At 46.4% G+C, this 13,200-nt stretch overlaps 1 protein-coding gene and 1 long non-coding RNA gene across 4 annotated transcripts in view; one reads left to right on the forward strand and one right to left on the reverse strand.

Moving 5' to 3' along the window:
• The window catches only part of ACBD6 (acyl-CoA binding domain containing 6), a 67,043-nt gene that overhangs the window by 2,359 nt on the left and 51,484 nt on the right, over positions 1–13,200 (forward strand). For all 3 annotated transcript variants that reach the window (NM_001277547.2, XM_025152811.3, XM_015290280.4), the window contains exons 2-3: positions 1,708–1,772; positions 2,381–2,477. In NM_001277547.2, the coding sequence (NP_001264476.1) occupies positions 1,708–1,772; positions 2,381–2,477 (162 nt within the window). The remainder of the gene's footprint in view (positions 1–1,707; positions 1,773–2,380; positions 2,478–13,200) is intronic.
• LOC121111411 lies at positions 9,019–12,072 on the reverse strand. The gene is made up of 3 exons (XR_005861946.2): positions 11,995–12,072; positions 11,388–11,537; positions 9,019–10,002 (listed from the first exon to the last, which is right to left on the reverse strand). It is a non-coding gene; the product is annotated as an uncharacterized LOC121111411 (long non-coding RNA).

Below are 13,200 nucleotides of genomic sequence, written 5' to 3' on the forward strand. Positions count from 1 at the left end.
GAAGCAATGCTAGGAAAGCATTTAATACGTTCTGGCTGCACGCTGCTTCTCATGCAGCTGATGAACTGTAAATGAGGAGATCTAAGCACCAAGTGACCAGTCAGCCCCCGGAGACAGTCAGTAATTATTTCGTGGGTCCAGAATGAGGAACTCTGCCTTGAAATGCTAACACAGGCTCTTATCTTTCTGCTGGCTGGGGTGAAAAACAGCATTTGAGGCGTTCCACTGAAGCAAAAGGACCAGGTCCTACACCGTTCTTACTTTTTTTCCCCCCTAATTTTTATGTTGATGTATTTAGGTAAAAGTCACCATCCTCAGCATCCAGTCTCCTCCAACGCCGAATCCCCATTTGGTTTCTGATGCATTATGGAGTCCTGCAGCAAAGCGAGGGAAGCCAAGAATGTTATTTGCTTCTCTCCAGCAGAACCACTGCAAGCCTTTTTACTATATCTCAAAATAGCAAGCAGGGCACAGGAGCACTTCTTTATTTTTTTTGCTCTCTTGATGGATGAAATTTAACTACTGTTCCCTGATTTGTATTACTATTGATGCTACTAACAACCTTTCCAGGGCTGGAACAGCCTTTGAATGCCAAATCTAGAGAGAAGAAACTGCTCTCTTGTTTTGATGATGGCAGCGAACAATTAATATTAAAAAATATGGGATTTTTTTGGCCTGACTCGGCCTGCTTGCATGTCAAACCAAAGAACTGCCAGGCAGGCACTTTCCTCTCACATGATGAGTTTGCATTTTATTTCCCCGTTTTGTTGTATAAAACAAATGGTTCAGACCATATCTGAGCACGGGAGGAAACGTTTACAGTACAAATGAATGGCGATTGATTTACAGGGCTGAACTGCTGCTTGTCCTTCCCCTTGTTCCTCCGTGGAATGCAGTGCGTTGTTTTACAGGCCAGCTGGGATCCTAATTTGGATGGACTGCTTACTCACAGGCAGTCACATACACGGAAAATTAATTTCAGTCACAGTCTCCCACACTTTAAATGAAAACATAGTGTAACTAATAAATATCTCTCAGCGTGGGTACACGCTCTTTAAAGCCTGATTAATGTTTCTCTCCTCAGCAGAAAATCCCCACCCTGGTAAGGTGAGGTTGATTTAAGCACTTCACCTGCCTGAATGCTGGGGCATATTTCATCTCTAAACAAGAAGGGTAAAGGCAATTGGGTTTTGCTTGGCTAACAGGATGCTCTGCCAGCAGCTCCTGCTCTCCTCCAGACCACAGCATCATGGAGTGGCTTCGCTTTAAAGGGACCTTGAAGATCATTGAGCTGCACCCCCACAGTGAAAGAAGTGGCTTTGTGCTTGTCACATTGGGATGCCTTCCTATGGAAAGCTGGCCACACAAGTCCTGCTGGCACCAAGTCCATTTCACACTGAACAGAAGATTTCTTGTCTATCTGCATTAGTTTGGGTGCCGTGTCAGTTCTGGTATTTCTGAACAAGAGTCGAGCCACCAAAGCTGTGTACAGGATCACACTCTGTCCTGCAGCGATGCCCATCTGCTCACCCTGCCTTGGTGCTGCCACCGTGGCCTCCTCCCATCACACTGCTTCATCTCAGGCACTTCTGCTCAGGCCTCAGCTCACTGGCAGCTGGTGCTTCCCATGCAGCCGGATGGATGCCTCGCAGACCATTCAGGGGTTCCATTTGATTTGTTCTAACAGAAGGACTTTCTGTTTTTTAGGTGAAATTTGGAACCTGTAACACTCCAAAGCCAGGCTTCTTTGATTTTGAAGGGAAGCAGAAATGGTAAGAGGAAATCCTTCTAACTCCTAGAGACTTCTGGTTCTACTCTGTGTTGTGTTACAGACCTCACTATGAGGATGTCGAATCTGAGAGCCTGCCACTGAATGGCTTTTGTTTAATAGAGCATTGTCTTCACCAAAAGCATAGCTTTTCTTATGCGAGTAGTTGGATGCTGGTGGTACTGGTATTGCAGGCCTGCAACGTGGCAGACATGATCAAATCAGAATTTTCAACTCAAGCAGCTTACAGCTAACTCTGCCTCATGCAGATGTGAAAGCCCAGCCTGTCTTTACCTTCTACATCCAGAATTGGCTTGCATACCATGAGAACATTGTTAAAACAGCCAAGATAGCTGCACATAGGTTGGAACACAAAACACGTTCCAACCAAGATCTAGATCCCCTGAAGGATGTTCTCATAGCAAAGTGCTGCACCTGCGGTAGCCATTCATGGCTTCACTGAGAAGTTGGCCACTTCAGACTGAGTGGGAGGTGGCTTTATACCCCTTGAAAACATATAGATGGATCTTCTTGCTTTGTTCACTGATGACACCATAAAAACACGCTGTGCTGTCTCAGAGCAGCTCACTGATACGTTGCTCTCTGCCATAGGGAAGCTTGGAAAGCCCTGGGAGACACCAGTCCTCATCAAGCTATGCAGGAGTATGTTGCTACAGTGAAAAAACTGGACCCCAGCTGGAATCCTCAGGTAGGAAGCACTGTTCAGAGAACAAACCAGCATTTGTGCCCTTCTGAAGCCAGCGCTGGTTCAGCTTCACGCAGAACTTAATTGCTGCATAGAAAACTTCATTCTGAGCAGATTAAGCTCTAACTTCATTTTAAACCTGCCCTTCTGTTAAGGCCAAAGCATGAAGAACCATCTTTTTCATTCGTAATTATCTTCATTACAGTAAGCACACGTGCAGGGTTGATTTGGCTATAGTGATCTAATTTATTTTGCTTTTATCGGTTCATGCTGTATTTAGCATGTAAAGATACTTCTTATCCTTTTCTCATCTTTCTCTTTTCAACTACTATTTAAATGTTGATCAATAGAAAGTAATCTCCATAAAAGTGACATGAACTGAGTGATCAATTCTGAAAATGTTTCCTTTTTGTTTTGATGCAGCAAATTACCAAATCTGATTATGATTAGGTACTCCAACATAACAGGCGTATTTTTGAGTCCTGTATGTGTTTGTTAAAGGGAGATTGTACTGTCATTTTAATTAGCCTGCCTTTCATCCGCTAGGTTTATTACTTGATTGAGTATTTAAGGATATCTCCCTGTTTATAGGCTGACTTCTATACCATTTTTTTAAGAGGATTGCTCCTTAGAAACATACTGCTTTTAACTGGAGTTAGAAGGGAGATGTTTCACTAATGCAAAATGCTGACAGCATGGTAATTTCTTTTCACGGTAGGAAATTGATTCTTTTTTTGTCCCTCACTCTGGAAGCAGGATCTTGTGTGAGCACCAGCCTATGAATCAAGGGCTTGATTCTCTCAAATTCTACTGCTGTTCTGGACTCATAAGAGTGATTGCTGCTTCCTTGCCAGTTTGTGTTCCACAGGTTTGATCCTGTTTTTGCAGCAGAGAGGTAATGTTGTTTAGAGAAAACCAGGTAGAGCTGGTGTTCGTTATGTTCAACCTGTCACTGTTCATGCAGTGACAGGTTCTGCTTTGGGTATGTTTCCCCTCCTTGCTTCAGAGGGCTACTCTTTTTCATAGCTATCCCTTTGGGTTACAAAGCCCTCTGCTAAGGAACTGGAATAACCTGGTGGTCTTCAAATCCTTTTTAAAGAACTCATCCAGCAAACAAGAAGCTGTCTGCAGTGATGCTCCTCTCTTCAAGTGGGGAATGAATGGGTGTGAGAGCTCTTCTCTCACATACCCCCATGCACAGGACTCAGCAGACGCCATGCAGTGCAGGGAAATGCTATTGCACCAGCATTTGCTCACTGGTGTGTGGTTCCATCCTCCTGTGGTTTTAAGTAGTTGATGCAGAAGGTTTGCAGGAGGAAAGAGCAGCGCTGGGGCTTGAGCAGAAGCTTCTCTGCTAATGGCAGGGCTAAGGCTGTCTGATCAGTTCTAATAAATGCTATTTTCTCTTCAAATGCTTGTTGTTGCAGCATTTCATTACATAAACCTCTCAGTCTTGTAATCAGGCAGGTATTTCTTAGCTTTGACACCAATGGTTTTCTTATCTATACCACCCCAGTGCATAGCACTGTCTGTGCCTTCACCACTGTAGCCCTTATTTTTTCTTTTTCCTTATTCCTCACCTATGAGGGAGCTAGAAACCTGTTAAGAGATCTGAGAGCTTCCATGGAGGTAATCTGCTCAACTACAGAAAGGCCTCACTGTATTTTCATTTTAATTCCATTTTTGGACAGCTAAAATCCTACAAGGAGTCTTCTCATCCTTTGAGATCCCACTATTTTTTCCTGCCACATCCACATTCAGGAGCCACGAGAGGGAGCTCTGTTCTTCCAAATGATGGAGCTGAACACATCAGGGGATGGTGGTAGGATAATAGCTGTTTCCCTCTTCCAATTCTAAATTGGATTTGTAGGAAAGATCTGTGGGAACATCACGAGGTTCTTCATTGTTGTCATTGTTTCCTTTACATGCTCACCTGCTGGGCTCTTTTGAGTTCTTCTTGTGCTCAGTAGATTACAAATAAAGTGTTACCACTGTTTGGATAAAGTAGTGTAAAGTGCTTGGTGCAGATGTGAAAAGTTCAGCTTCCAAATCACTATGGAACTATAATGCTATAATGGGGTGGAAAGTACTAAAATAACAGTAGGGTGGCAAAGCCTTTGGCTACAGCAAAAGTGAACAAACCAAAATGCAGCACACACAAAAATGAAGGAAGAGAGCTGCTTACCTTTAGAAGGCCTCAAATATGCATAGATCTCCCACAAGATGCCCTCACCTCCACTGCCAACCCTTAAATGAGGGCTGGGAAGGGGTGGATCCTGGCTCCAGCCCTTCTGGTCACTCAGGTTCATTGCATACACCTGAGCTGCCCTGGGTTGGCCCTGCCTTCCACCAGGTGCTCAATCACTGCTTCAGGCTGTGACCTAGCATTTCTGCTACAGGATCATAAACAGTAATCAGAGTACAGGGGTGTTGCATATTTCATCATACAGTTCACAAATTTTCTTGTGTTATTTTCAGTCCTCTGTCTCCCCCGTTTCCTATTTTCCCAAAGGGTATATGATGTCTTAATCTTTTAGCATTAAGTACACAAAATTTAAAACTTGGAAACTTTTCTTAATTCCTCCCCCCCCTCCCCTTGCAACAGATTTATTGCTGTTCTGCAGCCTTCAGGCTGTCAGTATTTTTCTTAATGAAAAGAGTGGCACCAAATGTACACAGTATTTCTTATGCAGCCTGTTCGCTTTTCCTGATCCTTTCCTTGATTCATTCTTTCACACTGACCTTGCAGGTTCTGTATTAGTACATTTTCAGCATCAGACTGTAATTGCTATAATTTAGTAATCTTTCTTTGGTTTTGAGGGAAGAAAATGAAGTGGATGCATGCTGATGCAGCGAGAGCATCTCAAATTTGTGTGCAGAGCACTGAAAATACCACCAACGGCCGAAATCTGAGTTTCTCCTTCCCCCTTCTACCCAGAGCCTGGAATACCTGCAGATGCTTAGGAGATGACTGCACATGGAGATACGGCAGCCACAGCTATATCTTGCTCTGTGAGACCCGAATGCTGCTTTTCACATTAGCCACAGCTGTTGGCTCATCTCCATGGCTGTTTCCAGCGCGTTTTAGTTTTGCCTTCATCCTTGCCACTATTAAGCTGTCTGATCTATTCATGCCTGGAGTTTTCTTTAAGAGCAATAAATCATCAGACTGCATTATTTTCAGCAATTCTCTTTGCTAGGAAAGCTTTAAAATAGCAGATACAGTAAAGTAGGTGAGATCCATGATCTTTACTTTCACAGAGCTGCTGTATTTCTCTTGAACTCACAAGTCTAGAACTAGTCACCACGGTTGCCTTTCTGGATGCTTTTGCAGCTAGCTCTCCCACGTTGGCATGGTCCTCTGATGTGCTGTGTTGTAGGTTGTTTTGCTCTTTTCCCCAGGAGCAGCTGTTCAGAGGCCAAGACTCAACTCTTCCATGCTGGTCTCGATTCTCCTCTCCATGCCATCTACCTTCGTCATCTTCTACCTTTTAGCACATCTTTTGTTTCTTGTTCTTTCTTGTGAGTCATTCCTTTTAGTCTGAAGTTCCAGGCAGTGAAAAGGTAATTGCTTGGACCAGCTCAGCTCCATTTACATATTTCAGAGACATCACCTGTCCTTCAAGTCTGTTCGCTCTTCCTCCAAAACAGAATAATTTATGAAGCAGTTCTTTGTGTTTTCTGTTCCTAAATAGAAACGTTTCATGCCGTCAACACATCCGACTGCTTGGGATCCTTCAGAGAGGTAGATGTGTCCTGCCTGCTCTGCTTCTCAGACTTTCACCTGTTGTCTTCCTGCTTTCCTGGCAGCGAGTGACACATTGCTTTCAGTGGCTTTTGCTGATGCGTGTGTGTGAGTTTGGCAATGACATCCCTCAGCTCTCCCTGGCAGCCATCTGCAGCACTGCCCATGCAAACCATGACCCTGCTGTCACTCCAGCTCTGCGGGACCTGCCCTTGCAGCATTACCTTGCTGTCAGCAGTGGGTTTGGTCATCTGGGGAAATCCACAAACTCTTGCATCCCTGTACAGTCACTTTGTTCCCACGTTCGTCGCCGTCTTTCCTCGGGCACTTTTAGTACTCATCAGTTTTGAGGCAGGCATTCTTGGTGGCAATACTTCCATTTCCACAAACACCATAATTCTGTTCTCTGGCATGTAACTGATGCCACACAAATCCCATTGGATGTAAACCCCTGGGTTTTCCAAGCCAGCACGGTGGAGAGTCACACCACACGCTGCGGTGAGTGGTTACTGAGCATTTCTTGTAACAAGGGGGTTGCATGGCACAGCTTAAACGATAAAAATAAATAATAGAGAAAGCATCCAGACCTACTCATCAGTTTTAGCCTTTCATTTGCTGATTGCAGTTTTGGCATCTCTTGATTCTAAATATTTCCTTTTGCTATTTCTTAACGTTGCGCATCTACCAGTTCCAATCCCAACAGCGTGTCTCAGTACTGACTTCAGCAGATCCCCCTTTTCCTGACAGAGGCTTTGTTGGCTTTAACTGCAAAAATATGTTGGAGCACTTAATGATTTTCTCTGTGTATACTGAGGGGAAAAAAAAAGGGCGTTTTAACTTGTGTTTGACTAGCAATGCGACTTCACCAATAGTGCCCACAGTAAGGTTTGCACTGCGTAACGAGCAAAGTTGCATCTTTGGAATCTGAACAGCAGAGACACATCTCCAAGGCAGAGCAGGAAGAGACCGTGGATTCAAAGAAGATAAACATTTGCCAAGTGTCTTTTCTAAGCTCTCAGAGGTTTGAAACTCCAGTGCTGACATTTACAGAGAAGAAGGCTGTATTTCAGCTATTGTCCTACGCTCTGTCTGGGTAGGGAGGACTGACTTCACCATGTTTTGGGCCAAGCAGCAGGTGGGAGTGGGATGGTGGGATGCCTCTTGGTGGTGAGCAAGCACTGGGAGCAGCCAGGAGAGCACCCTGGGTATGGAATAGCTTCATCAAAAGGCAAGCAAACTTCAGAGTGAATGAAATAGCAAAGGCACCATTGCAGCTGGGTCGAGGCAGTGTGGTGAGCTGGGAGGCAGATGGGTTTGTTCAATGGCTGTTTCTGCATGAAGCACTGCAGAGGGCAACCTCTGGTCGGGTGGGCAACTGCCTCAGCACGGGGGGTCCTGCCCTCCCCCTTGCTGTTCCTGTTAAGCCCATCCCTATCACATTTTAATTGTAACAGGCAAGTTAAGGGAAACTGAAACGTGAGAATGGGCATTTGCAGTACAAGGATGCAGTGAAGGCAGAACAATCTCTGGACTTGCAGCAGAGCTGTGTGTACGTTTTTTGCAGGTTGCACTGAGTGTTACTGAACTATTTTAACCATCGATTGAAATTGATGACCCTCTTGTGTTTAAGTAGCACCTCCAGGGCAACTTAGGATTTCTGGAGTGACTCGGTATGAACTCTGTATCAAAATATGTTAACAGGCATTTTGAAAGCCAGACCTCAGTTTTTGTAAGCTTGAGCTCAGCACTCGGATTTGTCCTCTTCTGCCCGGACTGAGAAGCTTTGCTCTTCTGCAGTTTATAGGTTCGACATGTGGTCAGCTTCTAAGAATTATGAGAGCAAGTAGTAAATCATATAATGCAGTTTCAGGTCAAAAACTGCAGATTTCCTGGCTGGTACTGCAGGCTGAGAATTTCTTTGGGAAACTAAGAAATGCATTAGAGAAAAAAACGGTGGTCTGAAAACAAAATGAGTGCACCCATCGTGTTTTCCTGTTTTGTCTATCAGCCAAACAGATGTCTCCCTTGATAATCTGCCCAAGCAGCCACTGTTTGTGGCTGAGGAAGAGAGGCAGGGCGTGTGGGCAGGATTACAAGGGGGATGGGAAGAGCAGGGAGTAGAGGACCTGTATGGAGCTGTGCCTGCCACCAGCATTCAGACGCCTGCTGTGCTGTTTGGGTTAATGCCTCAATTTATGGCTTGTCCTACTGCGAGGTCAGAAACTGTGAAAATAGTGAATGTATTTCTTTTGTAGCATGGAAGTCATTTAACAGCATCGTGGGAAGTGGGGGCTGCTTAGCACGGTGGCTGTGCTCCTTAAGGCTGGCAGCACAGAGTGCAGCACTGCTCCTCTCCATTGGGGGTACTTTGGGGTTTGTTCAGATCTTTGCGTTCGGTTCCCACCCTGTGAATGTCCTATTTGACTATTTGTTTCGGTTGGTTTTTTATCCAAGTGTCAGTTATTAGCCCGAAGAAGACAAATGGGAGCAGAATGCTGGCAGGGATCGCTGTGGTTCTGCTGATGGCGGTGACCAGCTTCCCACAAGCAGTAAGGTCACCTGGTTGAGCTTATAGGTACACCAGTGCACTGTCCTGCAAACACCTCCCACCACTCGTGCAGATCTGCTCAATCTCTTCTTGGAGCCACTGGAGCAGGGGTTCGAGGTCCCCTGGGTGTCGTTGGGAAAGGGCAGCCCAGACCTTGAGTGGAAAGCTGAGCTCTGGGGTGATGAGCGCCAGCTCTGCAAGCCCCTGCTCACCCTGCAGGGCCATCGCAGGGCTGTAGGTGGGCTGGGGAGAGCTGAAGTCGAGAAGCTGCTCCCCTCACTGGCAGCACAGCTTTTAAAAGCAGCATGGAATACTGAGCAAGGAAGCCCTGGCTCAAGAGGTGAAGGTAACCCTGTACCCCCCAGTTTGTTTGGGGGAAGGAGGGCACTAACGCAGTGCATACAGCCCAACAGCTGGAGTATGTGTCGGGCTCCCACCCCTGGGAGTCACTTGGATTGTTCTCTTTGATTTTACATCTCCCTGGAAATTTATGGTCTTAGCACCTTTAATTTATGACATTGCAATCCTCGTTCGAGCAATTGATTGAAGTACAACAGTGCCAAGCTGCAAGCCGGCATTTTAGTAAGGTTAGAAAGCAGAGCAACAATGCAAAATTATATATTAAGAGCTACACTGGAATCCTGTGCAGAGGTTCTCTGGGTTGTTTTATTCCTAAACTTCTTCACTTTACAGGATTACCCCTTTTTCTCTCCCTCCATGTAAGCTTGCTGGAACCTACTGCATAGCAACTACACGGTTTTAATAGCTCTGCTAACTTCTGCTTGTAAGAATGCTTTCATTTTTCCAGCCCAGATCCAGCAGCGCCACTGTTCTGTAGCGTTAGTGCATTGTGTGCAGCATCACATATTCTCTCACAGCTGCTCAGGGATGTTGTAGTAGCTGTCTTCTGGGATTGCAAGCAAGAAATTGGAGGGTTTATCATTTTTAGCCCCCAGTGCAGCACTTTTGGTTAAACATTTAAGCAAAGATGAAGTATTTGTCCTTTTGAATATGCGAATGAATTCATTTCCATCATCTTGTTATAATTCATAAAATATATATACATATCCTGTGCCGTTCTGAAATGCATTCAGAAAAATAATCAGGGATATGGCTCTGCCTTGTTGACGCTGAGCACTGCTATAGCATAGCAATGTGTGCAGCATCCCAACGTCATGACTCTTGGCGTACTGGTGGGTTTAAATATTGCATCCCAGCCAGGTGCAGCTCAGAAACTGAAAAATACAAAGCAAATATAAAGCAAAGATCAAACTATGGACATTCAGTGATGGCCATAAGTAACAGAATGAGGCGAGATACTTGTATAACTTTCTGCATAGCAGGGATCGAGTTGATTTTTTCTTTCCCCCTTAATAGACGTGCAGAAGGAACCCAATTTGCTCATGCTTGCAGGCCAGCCCAAGATCTTGGCTTCGTTTGAGATGGCAAGGGTGAATTTGAATCACAGAATCATTAAGGTCGGAAAAGATCACTGAGATCACCAAGTCCAACCCCAACCCACTCCCACCTCTGCCCGCGTCCCTCTCCATGGTTCTGTAACACCTGCAGGGATGGTGACCACCTACCTACACAACTTGGGTAGCCTGTGCCAGTACCCAACCACTCCTGAGAAGAAATTTTTCCTGATACCCCACCTGAATGTCCCCATTTATCGGCATGTCAGACTGCAAGCTGAAGTGGCTGAGACAACCAGGTATTGCCTCTGCCATTCTGCCACGAGAGGTGGCCATTTCTGGCAAGGAAGGGCTTTCGTTGGCACATGCAGCTTTTTGTTCGTTGCAGGCAAACAGCAGTGCTGCTTCTCCTCAGTAACAAAAGTAGAGATAAAGCAAGTGTTAAAAAGCTTGCTTGTACGGAGTGGCTTTGTGAGCAGAAATGAGTGGTGTTGGTGTGGTGTGAGAAGCAACTCAACCTGCAGTCAAACCTCAATCAGAAACTTTGGTGGCCAAAGCAAGCTGGTAAATGAAGCTTTCAGTAGGGTGAATGTTAACCTGAGCATAACAGAGTGCTTAGAAGGGGAGGAAAATCAAATGGGAATTTGGAGGTGTTGACAGGAGAGGTGGGGAAGACCAGAGGTAAGAGATGCTTTGTCTGCTCAGTCTTGGGTTTCTGCTGGCTTCCAAAGCAGCGTGGAGTCTCCCTTGCATCCATGGACCCCAAAGCCTTCCTGCAGTGCCCATAAACCCAGAAGAACCTGACATAGAGCTCCGAAATCCTCTGACCTGGGTAGGGAAGCAAGGCAATGGCAGAGGCTGGAGGAGCACAACTTGCAGCTTGAGGTGTGTGTTCAGGAGGTGGGCTTTGGATCACTGCACCTTGCTCGTGACAGCATCATGTCAAATTGCTGCTCCCATTTTGGCCAGCGACCCACCAAGGCTCTGCTTGCAGAGCTCGGCTGTTTCAGATGGAGGAGGGTGCAACCTCTAATTCAAAAATCCTGTTTTTCAGAGTAGTTGAAGCTCTTGCTGTGTCAGAGGCTGTTAAAAATTCAAGGAGTTGGATGGAATCTGTAGGTTTATCTCACTAATGCCTTGATTTCTAGGTAGGGAGTTATAGGCTTCCACCTGGTGACATTCAGACAGAGGGTAGAGACCTGTACCTTCACATGGCTGGGGAAGGCTGGTTGCAGAAGGCAACAGCTTGCTGTGATGGTGGCCAGGCAAGCCACAGGGCTGCAGCATAGAGGATGATGATGCCATGGGCACTCTGGGCATGGGGTGAATGAGGCCCCTACCTCTCTGTTTTTCCACTGAAAACAAAAGAAAAAGCTCCATGCATCAAAAAACATTGTAAGAGCTGCTGCATTATGTTTGTTGGCTGAGTGTGATATTTCATTTCATGTGCATGGTAAATTGTATACGCTGAGTCATGAAATCAGAGCTACTAGCAGCCATAAAGCTTGCTCACAGTTCTGTTAGGCATTTCACATTTATTTCCCCTCCCCTGACTGTCCTTACAACTAATTTCCAACTGTGTTATGCTACAGTTTTTAATTAACTCATTATGTGTTAACGGAGTACTCTTTGAAGCCTTGTTTTAGACTGCAGCTCTGTATAACTGTGCAGCGCATGGGCGTTAATAGCAGCATGTTTGTTTTTAGCTTTTAGCTGGGAAGATATTCCATCCTCATCTCAGATTATGTTTAGAAGAGGAAGAGCTGCGATAACTATCTCAGCAATATCAAAAGAACAAACCCAGCCACACACCATCCTGGGGGATGTACTGCTGCTTTCTGCATGGGACGGCTTGCTCAGATTGTGCAGATAGATCCTCAGTGGTCTCCTGAAGGCATTCCAGGTGCTGAGTCACAGAGCTGGGAAGGGCAGTGGGAGGGGAACGGGGCAGCCCTGGTTACGGGGTGCACAAGTGCTGCTGGTGCTGAGGGCACAGAGCCTGTCCCGAAAGGGGCTGCCCAGCAGGGCTGCCTGGGACTGCCCCTGGAGGGATTCATGGTGTTTGCATCTAGCTGGTAGTCTGTAAGGCAGTGAGAGGTGCTGAGCTGGCGGGTTTTAGTGGAGAAGGGAGGGTTTTTATGAATGCTATTGAAGTATTTAATACAGCGCCTAATCTTACAGGGGGGAATTGTCTTTTTCCTTTAGCAGCATTGCCCCGAAGGGTTAATATTTACCTTCCCTCTGTCTGTGGGCAGCGTGCCGTTCAGCCGGACCATGCTGATGGATACAGGTGGAAAACAGCCACGGAAGAGCACCCAGCTTGTCCTCATTTCATGCCTCGTTGGCCACCCAGCCCTCATTGTGCAGGGTCAGGAGCCATTGGGGAGAGCAGACCTCTCCTCCCAGCCCCAGACCACCTGCATTTGGGTGCAGCACCCCTCCTGCCTCTGCTCTGCTGGCTCCGGCCTCGGCCAGCCAAGGGAAAGGCGGCAGCAATTACGGCACACACAATTAACGAGCTTCTAATCTCCAGCCTTGCGTGTAATTGCTGCTGTCAAATACAATTAGTGTCTGCCCAAGTTCCCCTCCCAGGGGGACAGGCAGGACATGGCAGGGGGAGAGGAGGGGGAGAGTGGCTGAAACTTTAGGAGAGTTCATGTGTTCTTGTTGCCTCCCCGATAACCCTCTCCCCTCAAATAGTGCCCAGAAATGTTAATCCGGAGGGTTAAGGGGACGTGGCAGCTGCCAGAGCACTCCGTGAGCTCTGCCTCTGGGTTATCTCTGGAGTGTCTCCTGTCAGATTTGTCGCCTGAGACAATGCAGCTTAATTACAACTCAATCAGCACGCTTCAAGGATTTACGGCGAACTTCACAGGAGCTGAAGGGTTAGGGGACATTGCTGTCCCTCACGGCAGCTGAGCCGGAGGTGCTGAGCCTCCCCCAGGTGCAGCATGGGGTGGTGTGGCTCAGACAGGTTCCTCCTGCTACCACCAAGCAAAGCTCTGCAGGCATCCCGTG

This window comes from Gallus gallus, chromosome 8, assembly GCF_016699485.2.
Source record: "Gallus gallus isolate bGalGal1 chromosome 8, bGalGal1.mat.broiler.GRCg7b, whole genome shotgun sequence".
Lineage (NCBI taxonomy): Eukaryota > Metazoa > Chordata > Aves > Galliformes > Phasianidae > Gallus > Gallus gallus.